The sequence below is a fragment of the Exophiala bonariae genome (genome assembly GCF_035927105.1).
Source record: "Exophiala bonariae strain CCFEE 5792 chromosome Unknown scaffold_25, whole genome shotgun sequence".
Lineage (NCBI taxonomy): Eukaryota > Fungi > Ascomycota > Eurotiomycetes > Chaetothyriales > Herpotrichiellaceae > Exophiala > Exophiala bonariae.
The window spans coordinates 271199-294490 of record NW_027042500.1 but is presented as its reverse complement, the minus strand read 5'-3'; the positions used below and the strand labels follow the sequence as shown (position 1 = coordinate 294490).

The 23292-nt window shown below is 47.9% G+C and overlaps 9 protein-coding genes across 9 annotated transcripts; 3 read left to right on the top strand and 6 right to left on the bottom strand.

The window, feature by feature from the left end:
- Positions 1-403: 403 nt before the first annotated feature.
- LTR84_006611 (uncharacterized protein) lies at positions 404-3019 on the bottom strand (the record flags this gene model as incomplete). The annotated part of the gene is made up of 2 exons (XM_064850171.1): positions 404-2718; positions 2824-3019. 2 exons carry the CDS (start codon positions 3017-3019, stop codon positions 404-406), a joined length of 2511 nt encoding a protein of 836 aa, XP_064703058.1.
- Positions 3020-3885: 866 nt separating this feature from the next.
- On the top strand, positions 3886-5814 carry LTR84_006610 (uncharacterized protein; the record flags this gene model as incomplete). The annotated part of the gene is made up of 1 exon (XM_064850170.1): positions 3886-5814. The coding sequence occupies one exon, from the start codon at positions 3886-3888 to the stop codon at positions 5812-5814; it is 1929 nt and encodes a 642-aa protein (XP_064703057.1).
- Positions 5815-5931: 117 nt separating this feature from the next.
- LTR84_006609 (uncharacterized protein) lies at positions 5932-7467 on the bottom strand (the record flags this gene model as incomplete). The annotated part of the gene is made up of 1 exon (XM_064850169.1): positions 5932-7467. The coding sequence occupies one exon, from the start codon at positions 7465-7467 to the stop codon at positions 5932-5934; it is 1536 nt and encodes a 511-aa protein (XP_064703056.1).
- A 1013-nt stretch (positions 7468-8480) lies between these two features.
- On the bottom strand, positions 8481-10413 carry LTR84_006608 (uncharacterized protein; the record flags this gene model as incomplete). The annotated part of the gene is made up of 3 exons (XM_064850168.1): positions 8481-9724; positions 9779-10071; positions 10133-10413. 3 exons carry the CDS (start codon positions 10411-10413, stop codon positions 8481-8483), a joined length of 1818 nt encoding a protein of 605 aa, XP_064703055.1.
- Positions 10414-11507: 1094 nt separating this feature from the next.
- LTR84_006607 (uncharacterized protein) lies at positions 11508-13384 on the top strand (the record flags this gene model as incomplete). Its single annotated transcript, XM_064850167.1, has 3 exons — positions 11508-12168; positions 12238-12511; positions 12571-13384. 3 exons carry the CDS (start codon positions 11508-11510, stop codon positions 13382-13384), a joined length of 1749 nt encoding a protein of 582 aa, XP_064703054.1.
- Positions 13385-13564: 180 nt separating this feature from the next.
- LTR84_006606 (uncharacterized protein) lies at positions 13565-14626 on the bottom strand (the record flags this gene model as incomplete). Its single annotated transcript, XM_064850166.1, has 1 exon — positions 13565-14626. One exon carries the CDS (start codon positions 14624-14626, stop codon positions 13565-13567), a length of 1062 nt encoding a protein of 353 aa, XP_064703053.1.
- Positions 14627-15663: 1037 nt separating this feature from the next.
- LTR84_006605 (uncharacterized protein) lies at positions 15664-17289 on the bottom strand (the record flags this gene model as incomplete). Its single annotated transcript, XM_064850165.1, has 1 exon — positions 15664-17289. The coding sequence occupies one exon, from the start codon at positions 17287-17289 to the stop codon at positions 15664-15666; it is 1626 nt and encodes a 541-aa protein (XP_064703052.1).
- Positions 17290-18395: 1106 nt separating this feature from the next.
- On the top strand, positions 18396-19205 carry LTR84_006604 (uncharacterized protein; the record flags this gene model as incomplete). Its single annotated transcript, XM_064850164.1, has 3 exons — positions 18396-18676; positions 18733-18828; positions 19019-19205. 3 exons carry the CDS (start codon positions 18396-18398, stop codon positions 19203-19205), a joined length of 564 nt encoding a protein of 187 aa, XP_064703051.1.
- A 1936-nt stretch (positions 19206-21141) lies between these two features.
- Positions 21142-22872, bottom strand: LTR84_006603 (uncharacterized protein; the record flags this gene model as incomplete). Its single annotated transcript, XM_064850163.1, has 3 exons — positions 21142-21748; positions 21882-22171; positions 22231-22872. The coding sequence occupies 3 exons, from the start codon at positions 22870-22872 to the stop codon at positions 21142-21144; spliced, it is 1539 nt and encodes a 512-aa protein (XP_064703050.1).
- Between the last annotated feature and the right edge of the window lie 420 nt (positions 22873-23292).

Below are 23292 nucleotides of genomic sequence, written 5' to 3'. Positions count from 1 at the left end.
AGTTTGATGTGCGACTTGCCGCTAAGAATTTTGGTTGTGTGTCGCCAAGACTGCGCTCTCACCTGACCAAAAATGGCAGGTTACCCGGTCGTTCCTTCTTCGATTGAATCTTCGTGTGGGAGAAAGTCTTGGCGGTGAAATTGTCCAGCCTTGCCTTAGCTCATCCGCAGCCTTGTCAACGGGGGCAAATAAACAAATTTCACGCAATGTTTTTTGACTGAAAATAGAAAAGCTTTGGCTTGTGTCTATCAGCTAGAATACAGCCTGTGAATCATCATGCTCCCATTCTCCTCTAGCTTCATTAAAAACCGGATTCATTGCCCATGACATGCATGTACTCCAACATCGACTCTCTGGCCTTGCATGAGCCAAAGATGCTAACACCACCCGCTAGCACAAACCATCACTGAGTATCGACATTCGGCCGATAATCTCCACCATCTGACTCTTCAGTACCGCCTCTGGCCACCGGCCAATACTCTTCCTCAGAAGTGAAGTCATCTTCAAGATCCATATCCTCGATGCCACTCATGATCTGTGCCTTTGTTGCGGGAGCTTTTGGTTTGCTCTTGAATAGTGGAACTCTTGGAACCTCTGCACTGCCACTGTCTTCCGCTTCAGCTGTGTAAAAGCGCTCGGTACCCTTATCATCCTCCTCGCCCTCGTCTTCATCGTCTCCTTCATCAGTGTCTTCCCCATCGGCCGACACCACCGCAGCGGCAGCCAATTGACTATAGCCCTTGGGCTTCGGAGTCCTTGGAGTAGCAGTGTGTTCTGTTGCAACAGCGACATCATAACCTGGCTGACCTGGGTAAATGACTCGCCCATCAACCACCCTTGATCCTGGTTTTCGGCCTCGGGTACCTGGTATGGTGAAATGAGCGAAGGATGTATATTTGAACTGATCCTCGGTAACGGGGAGCCCATTCAAAACCTTCACATGATTCCGCCATTGTTCCTGAGTTGCCTTGTCTCTTACTGCTTCGTATCTCCCGATTTTATTCCCGTTGAAGAATTCCAGATCTAATGCATCGGCTCTATGATCTCCCAAGTACCAGCAGATTGCACCGTCGGGAACTTGCTCTAATCTTTGATCACTTTGAGTTCCAAATTGTCGGCCGGTCTCAATGCCCATGACATCAAATCCAAGACTGGGTACAAGATGAGCATTAATGGCTTCTTTCGTCTGAATTTGCCCGGTCCACAACTGAACGGCACCTGCTTCATAGAGTCTTCCAAAAACCATGTCGTGAGATATTTCATATCTCTTCATAGGATCGTGGAGATAGTACCAATTTCCATAATCTGCAGCCCCCACAGCCTTGAATGTGGTCTTCACTTCGTAGAGCGGAACCTGAGATGGGACAATGCGCAGATCAGAAGAATCAGTCAACTGTGCATCATATGATCTATTTTCATCGAGAGTGTATCCCTTTCCTTTCAGCGTGATTGTGTAGGAGGATGCGAGATGCTCAGAATCTGGATACGTGAAATATTCTTTGATGTCCACAAGATTGAAACGAATCTGCTCGACAACCAAGACATCGGTGCAGGTAGATTTTGTCCCATTGCGTGGCCCTTCTGGTCGAATACGAACAGCGTCACCAACAATGATCAATTCTGGGCCAAGAAACAAGCCTTTGCAGCGAATGTGCGCATTAGGCCATTGTCCACTGAACCAAAATTTCTCCAATAACGACATACTGGTCATACAGGTCAGTGCGTTCTTGATCGAAGGGTGCCATCTCTCCCTCGGAATTCCCCTCAGAAGCATCCGCCAGTGTGAAAGTGGTCGAATGTCTCTCAGTGCCACGTATCGGGATTGCTTAGAAGCGGACTTGTCCATCTCATCATTTGGATCAGGAAAGGTCTCAATCAAAAAGCCTGAGGTGTTCAGAGTAGTTTTCTTTTCTGGCAAACCTTGAATGTCCGGGAAATCGATCAAGCCATTCTGAGCCTTGGCTGAAGGCACTTGAGCGACAACACCTGCTCGCCAACTGGGGTGCCCATGGAAGCATTTCTGATCGAAAGAGTAGAACTTATATTCCGAGTTCTCATCAATCATCAGGGAATGTTGGTGGAGAAATTGGGGGATCCATAGAACGAGCTCGCCAATTCGCGGAATGAAAGAGTGTTGCAGCTCCATTGACGTCAAGTGGTTTTCGACCACTGCAGCTCCAAGGCCTTGATGTTCATGGGTGGCACGCCAATCCATATGATTATGTTCCAAGATGTCATCTTCGATTCCCTTTTTGCTATCCCGAGAAGTGTACAATCTCTTGATCAATTCCTTGTAGACATCCTCATTTCCATTCTCGTCTACCGCGTATGGAGCACCTGCGGCTTTGATTTGTCGTTGAGGTCGATTCCCAATACCACCAAGGCGACTGGCAAGCGATTCTGATCTGCTTGAAGACCCGCTGGCTTCGTCTTGCATGTTTCGTCTTCCCAGAGCAAAGGACGATAATTCTGGGATCAATCGCTTTTTTCGTGGAATGGGAGCTATCTTGGGTTTTCCTTTCCAACACAAAACACATTCACAGTCACCTTTCATACGAGACATGAGCCAAAGGAAGTGCGGTTGAAACCTCGGTGCTGAGTCGAAGAATTTGCCACTTGGATGACCAAATAGCCGCTTGTAAACGTTGCGTGAGCCGGGCTGGTCTGTTTCAAACATATCATATCCATCTGGAAGTTTGTTGAGATAAAAATTGACATCTTGTTAAGAAGTTAGAGTTCGTTGAAGGGTTCAGAGCTTGTTCCAAAGGAGGATTGTGATGTTTTCCACCATGTCTTATCACCCTGATTGGCGATGAAACTCACCAGGTGCTGCTTTGTCTAGCTTATCCTGCTCTGCCCACGCCTTGCCCAGGGTGATCAGATAATGTTCTCTTGAACCAGGTCGATAAGGCTTGGCTGGCCAGTGGCGCTGATCACCATCAGAGGCATCCTCGATGTTCCGCACTTGCCACTTTCCACTGCGTCCGATAGTTCGAAACTTCTCTTCCGAAGAAGTCATGGTAAGCTAGTTCGTCGTAGATATCCTACGGATGTGCCGCCCAGGTTTGGCATCACAAGAAAACATGAAGCGGCCAGGAAAGAGTTTGACCAAGGGTTGGCGAAAGTGGATAAATGATCAAGTGAGTCGGAAGGTGAAGTTTTCCGCAGGTCACAATCATTTTAATTGTGACTGCTGCACTGCGGTCTGCTGCAGGAATTACACCGGCATTCACCACTCTGGTTGATGCCTCCAGCCTCAGCTCAAACTGGATGCTATATCATTAGTATGTGCCAAGACGCTAGTGAGCGCTCATGACACTACTGTGACTCTCAAGTAATAAGTGGATTGAGAGTCTAACTAATAATTGATGGAAAAGAATGCTGCTTTACATATCGTCCAGTTTAGGCCTAATACCGGCCTTGGCGCTACTTCCCAATTTCTGGTGGTACCACAAATACCTCGATGTTTCGACAGTATGTGGTTAACATCAACATTTATGATAATTTAGTTACTAACGTCCAAAAAGTATATGGTCTAGTGGTATGATTCTCGCTGAGGGTGCGAGACTGACATACCTGGAGGATGGGATATCAATCTGGCCTGTTCTTGAGCAGTCGACGGGCTCCTCACCCCCATTTTCAACTGGCTGCTTCGTAATTTCTTACAGGGGTGTTCACTCTAGATTCCTGTGAAAGCCTGCAGCCTTCTGTCTCGTCCAAACGCACATGACCCATAACGATGATTATTGTTCCAGTTTTCTCATAACATTTGCATCGTCGTTGAGCACGAATTGCCGAACCTCGAGGTGAGTAACTCTTCTGCAAAATTGAAGAAGGACATTGAGATACTGTTTCAATGTACCTCGCTCATAATTTGATCACAACATGCCTCAAGGTTTGTTGACGGCGGAGTCCCTTGCGGATATAGCTATTCCTGAGCACCTTCGGATCTCGCCCGATGGAAAACAAGTTGCCTACGTGTTGAAACCCTCGTCACGATCGACTGAACATCCAAAATCATCGATATGGATAGCTGCCATTGGAGTGAGTCATTCTGCGATACAGATCACCTTCGGGCTGTTTCAAGATACGCAGGTCGAATGGACACCTGACGGCAACATATCCTTTCTCTCTGATCGACAAAATCGTGGCAAGTTATCCTCTCTGTTTTTCCTCAAGCTGGACTCAGCAAATAGAGAGCCGCAAGCAATCTCCCCAACGAACATGCTACAAGAGATTATCTCTTACTCCTGGAGTCCGAATGGTCGCTACATTGCTTATCTCAAGTGCAAAGAAATTGAGCAGAAGGGCGAATACAAGGCCAAGGGGGGAAGTAACATCAATGTCTACGGCCAAAATTGGAGATTTGCAACACTGAGATGTTTCGACATCGAAACAGGTTTTGCCAGGACCATTGTGGAAAAGGAGAGTCATGTAACAGGATTCTCCTGGGATCGAGATTCCTCACGTATTGTCTATGTAACGCAAGACAACCCCGAGCCAGATTCACCAGGTTTCAATGGGTCCAAATTCGAACAGATCGAATTGTCCACGGGACATAGTCACCATGTTGCCGAGTTTCCCGGCCCGACAGCAGATCTCGTTTGGGAAGGCACGAATATTTACTTCAGGGCAGGAGTAATACCCGAGCATGCGAGCACTTCTTGGATGACTTACATGCTTCAATTGGATCAGCGACAATGGTCAAAACATGCCTATGGTGACGATGTTTGTGCAGCCCGGATCCGCCGAAGTGGCTGCGAGTCCGTAGTAGTATTGGTTGAGTCGGGTTTACACGATCAGCTACATCTCAACAATAAACAACTGCTCTACAGTGGCTTACACCAGATCGAGGACTGGGATGTGCGATCAATCAACAATGACGAGCATGTCATTGCATTTACTAGGAGTGCAGGCGGCTATTCGACGCAGGTGTTCTCCGTTCATGCTGGCGACTTATGTCAGCTCTCTCGACATAACTCTTTCAAATCCCCTGTGCAAGTCGAGCCATTTTACTTCCACGGCGATGACGGAGCTGCTCTTGACGGAGTTTTCCTTACACCGGAGACAAATGACAGATTGAAGTCATGGCCCACAGTTGTTATACCACATGGCGGCCCATACAATCGTACCACCATCACCTTCGACGTACCATACTACCATTTCGGGCCATGGCTAGCTTCTAATGGGTATGCAGTACTCTGCCCGAATTATCGTGGAGGCAGTTCTCATGGACAAAAGCACGCTTCAGCGGCTCGAGGCGGGATGGGTACCATCGACTACTCGGACATAATTGCTGCAGTAAAGACTGGTATTTCGAGGCAGCTCATCGACCCTGGCCGCACAATCATCGCAGGATGGTCGCAGGGAGGATATCATGCCTACCTTGCGGCAACGAGAAACGATTTCCCTTTTCGTGGTGCCATCTGTGGTGCAGGTGTGACTGACTTGGATATGCTGGTGATGACTTCGTGCCATCCTTGGTATGAGACTGATCTTGCAGGAATGGCCCCTTGGGATTCCGATTTGACTGATACACGAAATCGATCTCGCAGTCCGACGTGGGCTCTCAAGAAATTGTCAGACGATATGCGCTCGGGAGTGAATCCTATGCCGATCCTGATCCTGCATCCAGAGAACGATCAAACTGTACCGGTATCACAGGCTTTATCCTTCCATCGCGGATGTTTATTGCATGGCATCCCTTGTGAGCTCGTGACATATCCGGATGAAGACCACGTTGTCGAGCAGCGAAGTCATCGCATCGATATGCTGGAACGCATCCTGGCATTCTGTAAGCTCCACCTGGCTTGAAAGTACTGATAGTTTTCTTTGGTGATTTCAATGTGTTTGCGAAATTATTTTATGTATTTGACAACACATTCTGTCTACACATCAACCCGCATTCCACGCAATGCAATGCAGTATGGTTTAGAGAAAGTCTCCCATATCCAGACTCATGTTTGTGACAACTTCTTCAGATTTGAAGACTCCCAGCGCATCAGCTTTCCCTTTATAAAAGCGAAGAACACGCACTTGCTCGCCGTTGACAAACGCTTGAAAAACGGTTTCCCCGAACATACGGCTCTCCTCGGGCAGAATAGCGTCCTCATTAAGGGCTCCACGCCCGGCCTCTTCTTGCTTCATTTTCCATTCTGAATATTCGATAATGGGATCACGTATCCACATCCCTTCGCGCTCAGGTGCCAGCCTCATGAGTCCTATCGCCCGCTGCCGCGTACGTAGATGACGACATTTGAGAGCGATGAAAAATAAAGGACCCAACAGTCCCATGTCGAAAGAGACCACTGGTGGGCGTGATCCGATCGCGTCAAATGCTTGGAGGACCCGCCATACGTAGGTAACCATGCGTTCGAATTCCGGTTGAAACTCGTCGTACTCCATTTGTGACTTGAATGTAGAGGCCTTCAATTGAAGGACGGCCAGATCATGGTACAGGAAAAGTAGTGGGATGGTGTGTCGCTGATGTGCATTGTAGTCGATCGAGGTAAGCCTGTCTGGTTTGACAAGTGACGAGAAGGCGTCATGCCATCGCCGGAGGTTTCCAAGGTGGAGCTGAGTACGGGTTTGGGTCTTGCTTGTGGAAGTAAGCGAGGACGAATCCAGACTAGGGGGTGCATCACAGGTACCCGAACTGGTACTAGAACTGTTTGCGCTATAATGGGATTCGTCATTTCGATGTCTCATGAACTGAAAGATGGCGCACAATTCTTCACTTAGCTTCGTTTGTGCCTCGCCGATAGTGGAAAAATGCGTTGGAAGCCATGGAGTAAATTGCCAATGTTGAAATGCTGTCGAATTGAAATCGGAGGTTGCGCTGCCATGCACGGTGGCTTGGATGTCGAGTCGGATATACAAATCTTTCAAAGCTTGATTGAGCGGCCGCCGCTTCATGGTATGGTCGATACTTTGAGTATTTTTTAAATGGTCAAGAATTTTCAGTCCACCTTTCAGATGATTGAGTCCAGTTGAAAAATTGTTCCCGAGGAACTCAATACAAACAAAGATTAGGCAGGCCATCAAGGTAACCTCAATGGAATCCGAGTCATCAGAGCTTCCATCCTTCGTCAGTAGCTTGATAGCTTTATTGTATTGCTGGATAGCGAAGTGACTCAACGGAGCAGTCGAGGAGCCAGAATCAAGAGTTCGCTTCGAAATGAGGCGGTTGGGGCCAGACTTAAGTCGGCCGTCCCTGCGGTAATGCTCATAGACAGCGCTTAGACTGGAGAGAGCGTGTTGTAGAACCGGCTCGGCCTCCCGCCGTTGAAGAATTGGACTCCAGAAATCAGTATCAAAGACGCCAAATATTTCTGGCACAGCTTTGCTTCGGAGATAGGCGAAGCTTCGACATTCCCCTTCCCCCAGTGTGGGATTGGTGGCCAAAAGTGTGTCGTTCAGGAGACCGTAGCAAGTTTCGCTTTCGTGTCGTCTGCACGCACACTGCATCTGTGATTTCTCCGGTGTCGCTACATTCGACCGACTATAGCCCTCACATTTTCTTCCAGTAAAAGTACAATTCTTGCAATGAGGTTTATTCTCATCACACTTCACCCTGCGAATCCTGTAATCATTAAGCACGGTTCGAGTAATCTGGAGATTGGGGGCTCACTTGCACACCGAGCACCCTGTTCGAACCCTAGGTGCGCTCGCCCGAGGCCTGTACTGCTTGGTAATAGGTGCCGGTGCTTTTTTGGTCGGCCGCTTTACTACGTACACACATGCGAAGTGAGCGAGGTGATCAGACGAAGTAACGAATCGGTTGCGCAAGCCTGGGAGCATGTCTTACAGGGTTTAATTGGGATTTTTGCGTGGGAATGCAACATCTCCTCACATCCTGCAGATGTATGCAGGGATTTCGAGCGCGTGTCACGAGTACGCGAATCGCAAGGCAAATCTTACAGATATTATTACCTAGGTAGTCGTTGATATTTAGGAAAGAACAAGGGCCAACATTTTCATCTCAGCGCTATCGAAGCAAGAAGGTTGCTTTCCCTCATCCCCCGCAGCCCCTCCGGTTGAGGCTGGATAAATTGGACAAAGTGGGAGGCTTATGGCCCCAGTTGGCTCCCGATGAATACCGTCGTAAGCTGTTTAAGTAGCTTGGGAGACTCCAAGATGGCCAAGGGGCCGCTATTCGCATCTTTATTGTCCCTCTTACGTGGTGGCTTACGACGCAGACTTCTTCAGCTAATGGATAGCTGTCTAAGTAATTCACCACACCGCTTGACAGTAGCACTACTGCCTCAACTAGAGGAGACTCAAATGACGCGGCATTATCATAGTGAATTGAGAACGCATGAATTGTAACGTCTCAGCCATTTGAAGGAGCCTGAGAGAGGGTATGCTAGTTCATGGTTCAAGAACCGCACCATCAGCTAAAGTACGTTGCCCTCTCAAATCCTCAGTATTACAAAACCCTGTCGATAGTCACAATTCATCCCCAGGTTTGGAGTTGGCTCTTATGCATTGAGTGCAGTCTTTGCACGCAAGGCCTCTTGTGGAGCTGCCATGTCCGTCTGGCCTGTTGAGGGTTCTACACCTTCCACGGTATCATCCCACAGATGCGCAACATATTCCTCCTTGTCAATATCTCGATAGAGGTAATAGAAGACGACAGCGAGAACAAATCCGACAATTGAGGGCCCCGCAAATGCCCAAGTAAGATATGGGTCCCGAATGATTCCCGCAGTGGCCAGGGAAATCGCTGCAGCGATAGCCGTCATAAAAAGATTGATCGCTAAAACCAACCCTTTCATATTTGGAGGTGATCGCGAATATGCAACGCTGTAAGCGGTGACATTGCAGAAAATTTCCGACATCGCTGAGACTGCAGTCGGAATGGCTGTCCACCAAACCGTGAGGGGAGATACCAAGGTCTCGCCGTTCTCATCGACACACGTGGATGCACGATTTCCACAGGGCGATGTCCGATAGATGTAATATTGAATGATGGCCCAGCCCGAAGAACCGATTGCAGCGAACATGAATCCACATGTGATACGTGATATCGGCCCCCATCTGATCCGAAATTTTCTCAACGTAGGGTAGATGATGTGGTTCATGATGGGCAAAGCACATATGATGGACAATGAGTTGATATTGTTAACCACGTCATTAGGAACTCCGTTGGTCGTCATCGAATTGCTTTGGGCATTCACGGCAGCGCCGAGGCCGGCAGAGTTGATCACGTATATCGGGAAGAAGAGGAAGATTCCACATGCCTGAAATGTACGGCGAACATCCTCAACAAATCTGTCGTTCCAATTGACTTTGCGGGTATCCCCAGTAAGCGCAAGACTGGTTGGTGTGGCTGCGTTTAGACCATTGCGTCGAAATATGCCAATGGGTCCATTCTTTTTCAACGCAATGAAAAGTACCCTGAAGATGTTGCCTAAATCACTTCCACCTGGGGGCTGCTTCTTGAGATTTTTGTTCGCGATCCACAATACCAGGGGCAAGAACAAGTAGAGAATTCCAGGGAGCGTGAAGGCCGCCCAAAATCCAACAAGTTTCGCCAGGTATGCAGTGGGAACTCCCATGAAGCCCCCAATATTGAGGAGAAGATAGAACCACAACATGATAGAGTCATTTGTCGCCTCGGGATCTGCAATGACTCTCTCACCATTTGTATCCGTCTTGATAATGGCATGCCGGAGTGGGTTTTGGTCCAGGATGGTTGGATTAATGTTAGGCTTGAAAATCGCTGTCGTTTGTTAATCTTCGCACTCGCTGTTAACTAGTAAGGAAGCTGGCATACCTGATCCAATTGCAAGAAGATAAACACTGAGGTAGAATGGTCCTTCTGCATGGCCTGCTCTGAGTACTGATGGGATACCGGCGATAATCATGACAATATGGGCGATCAGCATTATGACAACTCCAAAACAAATTGTCTTGAAGCGACCGAATTTGGCATCAGCAGCCCATCCAGTGAAGAGTGGTAGACCGTAACCGAGGAATGCAAACGAAGATATCACAGCGGATGCAACGACGGAGCCTTTGCCCAAGGCGCCAGCATTCTGTTGAGTACCTTTGGGCGGAGCACCTGATCTAGAATGAGAGGTATCATGTAAGAAAACTTGAATTCTAAATGGCCTCTGTCATAACTTACCCATTTCCACCCACTGGTAACGGGTTATTGACGAAGTTTGCGAACACTTGTCTACAGCCAAAATAGGACCCGCGTTCTGCAAATTCAACAATGCAAAGTAGATAAGCTGTGTATGGGAGAGGGATGGCCACTCTTTTGAGAGTCTTTAATTCGTCTTCGGTCGGTAGTAGATTTCCATCGTCATCAAAGACTCGTTCTATCGACGCATCGGCTCCGGGAGCTTTGACCACAATTGAATCCGGCATCTCAGTGACATTGGCAGCACTCTTGGGGTCAGCCATCTTAGACACACTGATGGAAATTCGTTTGCGGGAGGATTTGTAACTTTAAGAGCCGCAGAGAATGATTGAGTGTTGGATCCGAGAGATGTATTCCACAGCCTCCTGTGGAACCTTTACTATACAGAACGCGTGGTTGGTTGTGTGATCTTTATCTTCGATTACCTTATTCGACGTGCTATGTTCCAGACCGAAGCTCGCCTGTGCGAAAGATAAGAAGGCTATCCGCGGATAGAACCTGTTTGCCTGACAGTTGTGCTTCCCGGGCCAATGCGACTGTCACAGACGGTAGTGGATGGTGTTTCTGGCAATCGAGCTGGAAGCTTGTGGACTCTGTGGGACCCTTGCTCCGCTGACGAGCAAACCAATAAAGAACACCGCTGGAGCGGTCATTGTGAAATTTGTCCTTATCTATTAAGATCATCGGACGACAAAGCGGGTAGCCACTTCGGACATGGATGGAGAACATCTAGACAAAGAATAAATGGCTTCAAAACAGCCAATGGATAAAAAGAGGGGCTGAAAACGAGTCCCAAAAGAAAGAGTCAGCTAACTAAAGTGCCCAATTCCGGAGTGACCCCGGTCTACAACTACGAGCCAGCCAATCGCCATACGAGCGTTGCCGAGACTATGGGGTGCATGATAGAGCGCAGAACGGCACCCTTGTCTTGTGCCGAGTAGCTTGCAGTATCGTTATCAACGTATTCGTGATTTGAAATTACTCTCATCAATAGACGGGCTGGTACTCGCACAATCTCGACGATATCGCTTCCCTTTGAAATATTTTTTTCGGCCAATGGATGTTAATATTCCACTTGCTGCGGGAAGAAATCCGACGTAATTTTAGCATTCCATCTCCTATCTAGAATGAGAAGCTATTTTGACAAGCAAACATACCTAGCATCACGAACCTGCACTGCTAGCTTGATAACTTGCCGAGGATATTGTTGAACTTATGGATTCCAAAGGGGCTTGGAAACAGCTGTTGCCTGAATCAAATTGTAGAGAGAAGTGAGCTCTAAAAGAAACGTGCCCTCAAGAGTCTGTGGTAACGATCAAGTGTTGCTTCCCATATTTATCGATTTACTTCTATCGCCATGTTTATTTTACCAGTTATCCTTCTTCTTACCAGAGCTGCGAATGCTTTCCAGCCATGCTCGATTTTTGGTCCAGGATTTACTGCCCCTCACAACCTATCTGTTTCTCCTGCATTCAAAGAAGCTTCTGATAACTTCACCTCTCTCATCGAGTCCGTCATTTCGTCGAGCAAGTCGAGATATGGCCAATTTGACTCGAATACAACGACCTTTTCTCTCCAGGTTTTCTCGACAAGTACCGATCCACCTCTCTATGAGTTTCACCATACAGCACCAGGACTCGAATACTCCGGTACTGGCGTTCGCGAAGTTAACTCGGATTCTATATATCGAATAGGAAGCGTTACGAAGTTGCTTACTGTATACTCATTTCTCAATACTGCCGGAGATGCAAACTTTCATGACCCTGTGACACGATGGGTACCGGAGCTTCGAGCGGCAGCAAGCTCCAATAACAGTACAGAGGATCCGGTAGAGTATGTAGCCTGGAATGATGTGACTCTGGGTCAATTGGCGGCGCAAATGGCTGGCATAGGACGCGATGGCTCTCTCCAGGGAGAAATCACACAGGAGACATTAAACTGGACTGGATACGGCTTCCCACCACTGGAGAGCTCCTCGATTCCAACATGTGGGGCTGTCAAACTATGCAATAGAACAGGTGAGGTTCAATTGCATCGGCTACCTTCCCTGCGATCGATATAGCTAACAAATACCATACAAACTACAGAATTTTTCGAAATCTTCAGTGACAGACCACCGGTTTATCTTCCATCGACGACTCCGGTTTACTCCAATGTCGCTTTCCAAATTCTTGCCTACGCTCTGGAGGAGATTGTGGGTCAGCCTTTTCCAGATATTTTTGAGCAGACCATGCGAAAGGATCTAGGTCTGACGAGGACGGCACTATCCATTCCAGCTAATGACACATTCACAGCGAATGGTGTTATTCCACTCGGCCTTGCCAATAGTGGCTGGGCTTTTGATGGAGGAGATGAAAATCCGTAAGTATTGCCCTGGTCATCTTAGTCCTCTCAGTTGGCCTGACAGAGGAAACCACCAGTGCCGGAACTGCGTACTCAACAGCCAATGAGTTATCTTCCATTGGTAGATCGATCCTTCGCTCCAGTCTACTTCCCCCAGCATTGACTTTACGTTGGATGAAGCCAGTGGGTCGGACTGCAGACCCTAACCTGTTGGCTGGGGCTGGTTTCGAGATTCTCACATTTACTGATCCTAGCACTAAACAAATCACCGACTTATACACCAAGTCCGGCAACCTAGGGATTTACAGCTCTCTTCTGATTCTTTCGCCCGACTACGATTTTGGCTTCACCATAATGTCAGCTGGATTAAACAATTTGGATACGGCACAAGCAATCGGACAACTTCTTGTCGACCACTTCGTTCCAGCCGTAGTCAATGCTGCGCGAGCTGAGGCAGATTCAAACTATGCGGGAACTTATAGCAGCCCAGACCCTGCTTTGAACTCAAGCATAAACTTGTCGACCATACCATCACAACTCGGATTATCCATAACTTCCTGGATCAGCAATGGGACTGATATGCTGGCCGTTTCTGCAGAGTTAGTCCTCAGGTCACCTGGGTCTCCAGTCACTGTCACGCTATACCCAACAAATCTAAAGTCTCAAGCCTCAGATGGGAGTTATCAGCGCCAATTTCGAGCGACGTTCGAGGACCCAACTGTAGAGAATCCAGGAGGACTATTCACGAACAAGTGTCAAAGCTGGGTATTCATGGAGGAGATCGTTTATGGGAGACTTGCACTTGACGAGTTTGTATTCACAGTCGAAAAAGGTGGATCTGCAAGGAGTCTTGTCTCTAGTGCATTGAGAGAGGTCCTGAGTAGGCAGTAATGAGCAACAATGAGTATATAGACAACTATTTGAATTCCTGCCTCGCAGAGTAGCTAGCCAACTCTTTATATGCGCAAGGTCTAAACCTCATCATTGCAATGCTTAAATTCTCTCTGAAGACATCGTTCGGAAGGAGGTTGAATCCCTTTAGGTTATTAGAACAGTCAACTTGAGTAGGTTCTATCTTAGGAATGGCGGCTCGACGACTCCGGTTTGACCTGTGATCAACGCATATGCTTCGACTCTTCGATGCCTGTCAAAATCGAAAATAGCGCTGCGCCCATACTTGACTTCATCCAGGTCACAATCTGCAACAATAACCTCATCACCCCTAGTCTCTGTCATTGCCAATATCTTCCCCTTGGGGTCGATGATAGAACTTCCGCCGATGAGATCAAAATTTCCATCCTCCAGCCCGGCTTTTGCTGCGCATACGCCGAACACACTGTTCATGTAGCAGTTGGACTGCATGACAAGCAAGTGGTCTACGAGTGCCGCAGCTTCTGCTTCGGCCTTAGTTTGAGGCTTGTGGGGTGATGTCCCAGCGAGCTCCGGACAGTAGCCTTGAGTGTTGTAACCACAGAACACCACCTCGGTGCCTTGTAAGGCAAGACAACGCCAGGCTTCAGGCCATCGACGGTCGTTGCAGATAATCATTCCAAAGATTGGGTCACCCCGCATGGCTTCTCTTTCGCTAGATGACCTTGGAACCTTGGTAGAGTCAGAATGTTCGGTGGTAATGCCAACCAGGGCTGGAGCTCGGAATGCAGTGAACCCAAGGTTTCCTGGCTGGAAATATTTCTTCTCGAGTTGATTGATCGCGTTTGGGTCAGGCAGAGGATCCACGAACCCAGGGAGATGGATTTTGCGGTACTTGCTGAGGATGGAGTGTGTAGAAGCAGAATAGTAGATTGACGTGTTGAAACCTTCGCCTTCTGGTGTACGTTCTGCGAAGCCAAGACTCACATCCACAGAGAGTCTTCTCGCTTCGCTGAAAAATGCTGCCGTGGTAGGAGACGTGAGAAGATCTCCATGCTCGAAAAACGGTTCAAGCTCCTCTGGAGTTAGGACGTAGCGTGGAAAGAATGTTACAAAAGCTAGTTCGGGGAAAAGAACAAATTGTGCGCCATAGGATGCCGCCTCATGCAGAAGCCGCAGCATTCGATCAACAACGTCCTCCCGCCTCGACGTGAGGTGATTCGGGCCTAACTGTGCAGCCGCAATCTTGATCGTATGAGCCATTGCCGTCTCAGATCTGGCCACGAGCATTGATATCAGCTTTAGTTTTGATCTGACTGAATGAGGCAGAAGATCGTGTCAAATAGTACTGCCCATTTATTTATTCCCTGATTCAATATTGAAAGTAGGAATTAGCATCTGCTACAATGGCTTCTTACTAGTCAGAAGGAATATGAAATCAAGCCAAGCCGAATGGCACTCATAATGTTCCGCCAATTACTGGTCCCTTCATTGCGCTTCGCTCGCGGGAATTACTATATTCCCTTCCACTTGGTCCATTGGTAGTTGATTCTTCTTCATTCGTCAAACCTGAAGCTGCATGATAAGGGCCACATACCCTGATCGCAAAGTCGACTGCAGATCTGCAACATACTAAGAGTAATAGACGTTATCGAACATCTACCGATGGTAACCGCAAAACGAGCAGCGTTTTTTCTAACGCGAGATATGCATGGAAGTAGAATTTCAAATAATCCACCACTCATTCGGCAAGGTGGGCCTTCGTATGCATTCACGCCTTACCCACTTGAGCCCCAAGTTTCCGACTTGGTCCATAGATGACACTTACATTTCAGGACTCTACAGCTCCACTACGTGGTCAGTCAAAAAATAGTTTTCTGGACCTCCCCTCTGGCACCATCCTCCTCAGCTTGGCTTGGCTACTCTGTCTCGGGGAGAAGTCCTGTGAGAAATCAAATCGCTCTTTGGTTGACGCTATGATTATGAGAAATACAGGGAGGCTGTATTCCACTGGAACCGTAAGCCCTAGGTTCTTCTGCTCTCAAGAGACGTTTTCGGAGTCATGAATAGTGGCTAGAATTATCAAAGACTCTTCCGGGTGGTCTACTGCATCACGCAGGTACAGCTTCAGCTGGTTGACTACATCAATAATAATGTTATATGCTTTCTAAAAGCGAAGAGGCACAGGTGATCGTGTGTACAGAGTTGTAGCTAAAATGGTGCAGATTCTTCCAATAATATCTTGCCGGCTAATTATCCATGCGAATTATGCTACTTCTCAATAATTGAGCAACAACGATTCATGGAGCCGCACCTGCTTTCAGCACACTGAGGGTCATTGATCTGCCCTCACCAAATTCTGATTGAATGCCCACTATTCGAGTATCGGCCCGGACCTCCTTCGCAAATTTGATTTCCGTGGAAGTGCAGGCATCGCTCGTGTTTCTGTTCAAGCGGGTACTCTCGAGCTCTTCGGAGTAGACCACAAGTCCTGCGCACGTCGATGCTACCCTTGAGTCCCAAAATCCATCACGTCGGTTGAGTTGGGAAAGAACCTTTAAGGCTTGACGCCTCAGATTTGGGTCTCGACACCTAGTGGTAACGAGAAACAAGGGAGGCAGAGGTGAAAAAGCTGCGTGTGTGAAGACTGGTCTACCTCGCCCTTCAAGTCGTGAGAAGTAGGATGGCCGTAATTCGTGAAAGTCGTTGTCCTTCTGTACATAGTCCTTGAACATAGTCAGTTCAGTATTCGTGAACTTAAGGCTCTCGATCACTGGAGCTGATAATTTGTGAAGCGTTCTCGTCGAGCAATGATCTGGCTGTTGATGACGGTCTGTATGGTGCAAGAGCAACTCGTGGCCAACCTCAACCATTGCCTGGAAAATTGAATTGCAATTGTCATAACCCATTACTTCGTTAGGAGATTCGAGCTGGAGGAAGAGTTTTGTCGCAAAATACCACAGCCGTAAAATCTTCACAGCTTCTTCCCTCTGCTCCAGAGATTGTGGGGATAGTCGCGTTTCGCAAGATATGTAATCATCAAAACCCATTTTCCATTGGTCGATCTCTCGTAGAATTCCACTATAGCTAGTCTCACGCAGCAAGGTCATCTCGGGGGACCATGCGCTCAAGTTGTTCGCAGTAGCATATTGTGTGATGGTATTGAGTTGCTGCGCCAGTCTCTCGAGAGCATAGCTCGCAGCTCCTAATGATTGAAAGTGATAGTCAATCTGAGGAGCTCTGCTGGGTAATGTTTCATCAATCATGTATGATGAGGGTTGTCCGATCTCGATCAACTGACAATGAAGCCTTCTGAACAACGTCACCAAAGCCTCCACGGGAATATAACTCTGAGAGTCCTTAGGTCCCTTCGGCCTAGAATTGTTTTCTTTCTCAGATCTCACATAGTCATGCAAAAGTTTGAAACCACTCTCCACATGGGCCTTAGCAGATCCAAAATGTCCCTGCAGCTGCTCGCAAAATGTGAAGAGAATGTACCCTATCAATGTCACCTCCATCAATCTCTGACTATGTTTTGAAGTGGCCAGTGTGAATAGGGCGAGAGAATACTCCTCTAGACCTTGTTTTGAGAATGAAGAAATATTGTCGCTCAATATACTGTAATGTTGGTGAAAGCTGCCCAGTGCGTAAATAGCATGTCTTATTGCTTCTTCGTGATATGCCGCTCGGAGGACTAATCTGTTCCAGACGTCAAGCTCTTCCTCAAATGGTCCGGAAAGCTCAAGAGACACGTGCAGTTGATAATACTCGAATGCACTTTGTTGCTGCGGGGGTGCTGCATGGCGGAAAAGTGCCACAGAACAAGGCGGTCCATTAACGACATAGTTGACAAATTTGAAGGCATGTGGAACTCGTTTTGTAGTGAGAGCTTCACTATATCCATCACATTTCCAACCAGTCTTCATGCAGCGAGTGCAACTAGGCTTCTTTTCGTCACATTTGACTTTGCGAATCCTACGACTGTCAACCAATTGTCCAGTATTGTACTGTTACATGATATCAGGTAGGAAGTGACCATCGAAGGGAAAAGCACTTTCGTGCCGCCACGGCACTTTGGCGAAGCGTCCGCGTCAGGAACTCTCGGAATTCAGTGGTGTCAAATTTTAGGCTCACGTACTTGCAAGTTTGGCAGCCAGCTCTCGAATAGGAGCGAGATCTCTTGTCGCCTGACATGGTGGGAGACATCTTTGGTTCCGTGGGAACCGGCCGATTATCGAGGGTGTTGCACGTTATGCATCATTCCCTCCTGCGTAGGTAAATATTGGCGTGTAAATCCGCCTTGTAGTCGTGAAAAGATGTCGGAATTTGTTTCGGGTTCCAGGGAATCTGCAAACTTCAGTTGTCTATTCTCAAGATTAACTACGGAGTAGTCTGTGCCCACGTACTCACGCCATTCGCGGCCCCCACGGGCCCTCGGCTTGCTAGTTAGATTCGCTTTTGCCCGCGTTTGGCCTTCAGGCTTAGCCCTCGTTATCTAAGCGAATAAGGGTAGTCCAGGGACCTACTCCGTATGCCTGAAACAGGCAGACGCAAAACCACCCTTCTCCATGACTATCAGACTATCCCTTTTGTGGTCGATCAACTCCGAGCCAGCCCATACAGCCCACAGTCGAAAGCCATTTGCATATGTTCATCTCTAACGGCCTCTATTAATTCCTCTATCTGCCCGTACCCAAGTTTAAATTGACAAAGGCTGACGCTGCCTAACGCATGTTAAGGTAGGCTGTGAGAATGGAACACCAAACATGGCAAATTTCCTTTCGCCGTTTTCATTGGATAGCTCGTGATTTCTATGATTCGTTTGTTCTTCCGGGGCAAAAGAAGCTTGCCAACACTTGTTGTTACAATACATTGCGCGTCAATCTTGTTTCTGGAAGGGTTACTGCCTGTCGGCGACAGCATGCTATAAATGACGAGGATCATAATCTCACGAGTATTCCCTACACGAAATATCTTGAGTTGACCACAGAGTATCCATTTCCCTTTGCCCAATACACCGTTCGTCTCTGAAATGGGCCTATCCTTTGTTTTACGGAGTTTGGCAGTCTTCTATCCTATCTTCTTCATCGCAGCGGCCACCCCAGAGATCCACTGGGTCGACTGCAAAGACCATGTTCCTCCTAGCGATGTGTTCGATCCTGCCGGTATTGATCTTGAGAACCTACCACCAACACTCATGTGTGGTCGAATCGCTGTGCCCATGGACTATTCTCAGCCACTGGATGGCAGTAACAATATCACACTGGGGCTAGCGATGCATCGACCTTCCAATCCAAAAGGAATTATTTTCTTGTTGGCATCTTCTTCGCCTGGCCGGTTGGTTTATAGGCTAAGAGTCTTTGTTTTAGCTCTCCAGGTGGTTCGGACAATGCCGTGGTGCATGCGTGGAACTTTGCACTTGGTATCAACTCTCCATTTACGCCCAACTTCTCCGGTCTAGGAGAGTACGATTTAATGAGTATCAAATGCCCCATCCCCTCTAACCAAACATGACCTGACGGCTGTCTCAGTGATGGATGTTCGTGGTACTTATAGTTCCAACGCCCTCAATGTTTCATTAGACACGGTTATTTCATTGTTCAATCCTTAGTAAGTGTCTCTCTTGCGCATACCTTGCCTCTGACCACTTTCCAGCCCAGCATCGCAGGATGAATTCGAAGCTAGCAAAGCGGCGTCCGCTACTGCCATACAGTCGTGGATCGAAGCAAGCTCACCTCCTGGAATCATCAAATATGTTGGGACAAGGGAGGTAGTCGAAGATTTCAACCAGATTCGTGAGGCTCTTGGTTATGAGAAAATCCATTATTTGGGTGGCTCCTAGTAAGAACTTTTGACAACCTAGACCCAAAAAAACGCTAAATATGCCTGGTATCACAGTGGAACCTACCGAGGACTGCAGTACGCGACTACTTACCCAGACACTGTGGGCCACTTTGCACTCGATGCAATGGTACCACACGGAATTGTGAGCGCTGCATTCAAGCACTTAATGCAGATACCTAACGTCATTATGCAGAGCCGAAGCCAGCAATCTGAAGGCGGGATAATCGCAGCAAATCGCGTCTTGGAGAGAGCAGATGCGTTCTGCCAGAATAATTTGACATGTCCCTTGCGAGATCAAGGAAAAGGGAGTGTTCTCAGGGTGGGTCCATGACCTCAAGCACATGGTCTTGACGACTCAAACTCTAATAGTGCTCAGACTTACCATGAAGTTCTCGAAATCGCAAGCAATTCGTCAGCAGGTACTCGGTGGGCTATTCAATCGACGATATATGGACTGCTCCCGGGACTACCTGATTTCCCCTTGATCACAAACTTAATCTACCAATTATCACTGGATATCAACTTCCTGGATACGTTACCGCAGCCGTCTTTGACAGTCGAAGCTGTTGTTGCTTATATCTTGCAGTGTGCAGACTCTCGTACGCAAATCTTATTGGCATTTGTTAGTCTAGGACTAATGGTTAACAGCAAATACCGCAACTTTTTCTGAATTCCAGCAATCACTCACCAATGCTTTGGCTGTTAGTATCCCGTAGCACTTGATAACAGCCGTACGTCGACGAACTGACTTTCGAAATAGCACGACACTCACAACATAGGTCAAACCGCGGGTTTCCAACTAGAGGTATATGGTGCCCCTCATTCCTACAGCTCGGTCATTCGTTTATGATTTCTAGCTTGGTTGCTCAGCGTGGCCTTTCGCCACCGCGCCTTTGGAACGCCTCCATACCGAGATTCCCATGCTCCTTGTCACATCTGATTTCGATGGCGCGTAAGTGCACTGGCTGGTGATTCAATGAGCGGATAACTCTGACTGTGTGATTTCACAAATGCTAGCTCTGCGACCGAATGGACAACTGAGGCTTTCGCGGATCTTCCCAACTCGCACCTTATTGTCAGACACGGCGACGATCATGTTTCTTTCCTCTGTAAGTGTTACAGATCCTTTTACCAAGAGCCCACTTCAACTTCGTCAAATTCGATACTAACCCGGTCTCGTTTTCTCTCATATAGTGCCCGACCAATATTCAACGCTGCTCACGAAAGCGTTTCTTCGAACGGGAATTCTTCCACAGCAATCCACGAATGATACCGTGACAGTCTACATTCCAGGGGCAGCTAGGGGGGCAATCCCGGATCCTTACTCTGTGCCAACAGGGTTTGGTGCGGGTGATGTTAATACGGAGTAATGTGGCCTTCTGATGCTCTGCTGTTCCTCACTGTTTCTTGAAGGCAGCTAAGATCATTCCTTTATCATGCGACTTGATAGTGTGAAGGAGTGTTAGAGTGCCGTAGGGGCCATGGGGATACTTGATCACTCAACATTCTGGTATAGTAATGCAATAGCTTTACGAGTAAAATTTCAGGCCGGAAGCATCGGTTTCTTTTCTCTAGTGGTCACGCTTGATTAGGAGGAGAGAGCATTATAGATTGGTGAAGCGAAATCGTACTATTTCTCCCAGTAAGCTAACCTTGCCGATTTTCATTGTTTTGGTATGTTGTGTTTTCTGAATCCTGAATTCTTGAGTCTCTTGAGGACAGCCACCTCAGGTATGATAAAACTCGAGGATCACGGACTCTGTTTTTCACTCTGTCGCCCGCTGTACGCAACGATCACACCACACAGACTAGTCGATAATAAGTAGAATATATAGGTGCTGTGCACAAACATCAGTTGCCAGGCGTAGTCACTCCAGAGATAGATTATAACTCTTAAGTTAGATTTTAATGTCAAAATACAGACTTCCCAGAATTCAGTATTCAGCAACCCAGGACTGATCAGCGCAGAAGTCGCTAAGATCGAAATATGCTTGTAGTCCTTCTATCGAATGCTGCGGCAGATAATCGGAGACGGGGTTTTGGTACAAGTCATTCATCGTTCCCGAGGCCTGTTCTTCAGCCATAGGCTTGTTGAGCCCATCATTGGGCTGCATTTGCTTTTGTTGTGTGATTTGTTGACCTAATACCTCTCGAGCAATAGTTTGAATCTCCGAGAGACTCCGCTCTGCTTGCAACCACACTTCTGCTAGTGCTTTGAGATGTCCAATACTCATTCTTATCTGGTGTCTAGCCACCAGCAATCTCTGTCCGGTCAAGTGAAACTTACACGCTGCTAGTAACGAAATCGTGCCTGTCGCAAGCATGCACACAACGAATGGTGTATGAGTGACTTGTCGCATTGGTACCGCTAAAAGTCGTACCTGAGCTTCGATTGATTTGAGACAACGCGTGGTATGAATACTCTCATATTCGTTGGGCTTTGAAGTGCATGCTTGTGGAGGTGTCGGCGCGCAGCTTGAGATGATCTCTAGGGGATCAAATAGAAGCTCCGATAACTGTCTATGGATTCCGATTGTCGCTCTGTGGGAACAATGAGAATGAGACCATTATACTGGATCGACCAATCACAGAATACTGGTCACTGCTAATGTTGACAGTGCAAGGATTCTGGGTCATTCGGACTATGCTGAGGAGAAGGAATGTATGAACTTACGCATGAAGCGCCATATGAGCCTGAAACAAGAGCTCATCAAACTCGCCACTTTGAGAGAAAAGTTGCCTTTTTGCTTTAGGGAGCAGCAGGAGCCACCCCTCAATGACAGTGTCTACTGTTTCGAGGATCTGAGGCGGAAAGGTGTTTTGTATCTTCGACAGGCCGCAAGATAGTGCCATAGACACACCCCGAATGGCACCGATGAGATATGCGAAAGACGAGTAAACGTGATTGTCTGCTGCAAATTCCCGGGAATCGAAATCATCTAGTGTCTTCGGAGTCGGAATGGTCTAATTAAATGGATGGTGAGACTGCCAGTCAATAATAGCTGGGTTGGAAGTATACATACCCCGCCTTCGTATTCACTTTCTTCGCAAGGAAGCTCAGTAGTAGCCTCAACATCGGAAGTGGAATAAGTGGGTGCATGTTTCATCGCCGCATAGTAGGCGTCAACGATATATATCTGCCACCACGTTCTTCTCCAGCTTTCCTGGAGAACTGGATCGCCTTCGCAATGGGTGGCTGCGAACTCCCTGTGTTGCATCCTCAGGTCCAGTGCTAAGTGAATCGCGCTGTCCATCTCCTCTCGGGACCGTACAGGGTCGCCACACCAGTAAAGAGCGATAGAATTGATCAAGTACGCTTGTATCATAAAAGGGTCCTTGGAATGGTGTTGCCCATTGGCGAATATGTTGTTCGCCTCTTCTCGCAACCGTTCAGCTTGGCGTGATTGACAGTATAAAGACCCGATGTATCGCATAATTGCAACCAACGGTTGCATGCTCATTTGCTTCGACGAATCTTGAGCTAATCTCTCTAACCATGGCCGTGGGACAACGAATGGATGCAACCGATGAAAGTGCTTGTAGTAAAGATCAATGCATCGATCGCCACTGACGTCGAGCTGCTCGATGGGTAACCCGATCTCGACGACAGGTGTTATGGGATTACTATGTCCTGGTCGATTGGAGCGAAGTGGGTTTGCTTCCATTTGAGCCCGGCACACATTTTCGAAAGACGATACACCAGAGCGACTTGGCACGTGCCGTTGGGTTTGCCCTCGTTGGGAGCAAAGTGCCTGAGGAGCATGCTCTAAGCTTGCTGTACGCACTTCGGTGGCTGACAGATTGCGGCGGGCGGCTAGTTCAGCCTTTGTGAGGCCGCCTCGTCGAGATTCCGCATAGCGACACTGTTTGCTCTCAGCAAGGCAGCGGCGACAAGTTGGTTTGGTGGCATCACACCGGACATGACGAGCGCGACAGGGTATGCACGCAAGAGTGGCCCGGTTGGTCCCGGCTCGTGACGACGACGATGACGACGATGATGGGAGATGCCCTTCATGGTCCATTCCTGAAAACGACTTTACATTGCGTTCAGTGGTAACTCGCTTTCGCAACCAGACGTGAGGGCA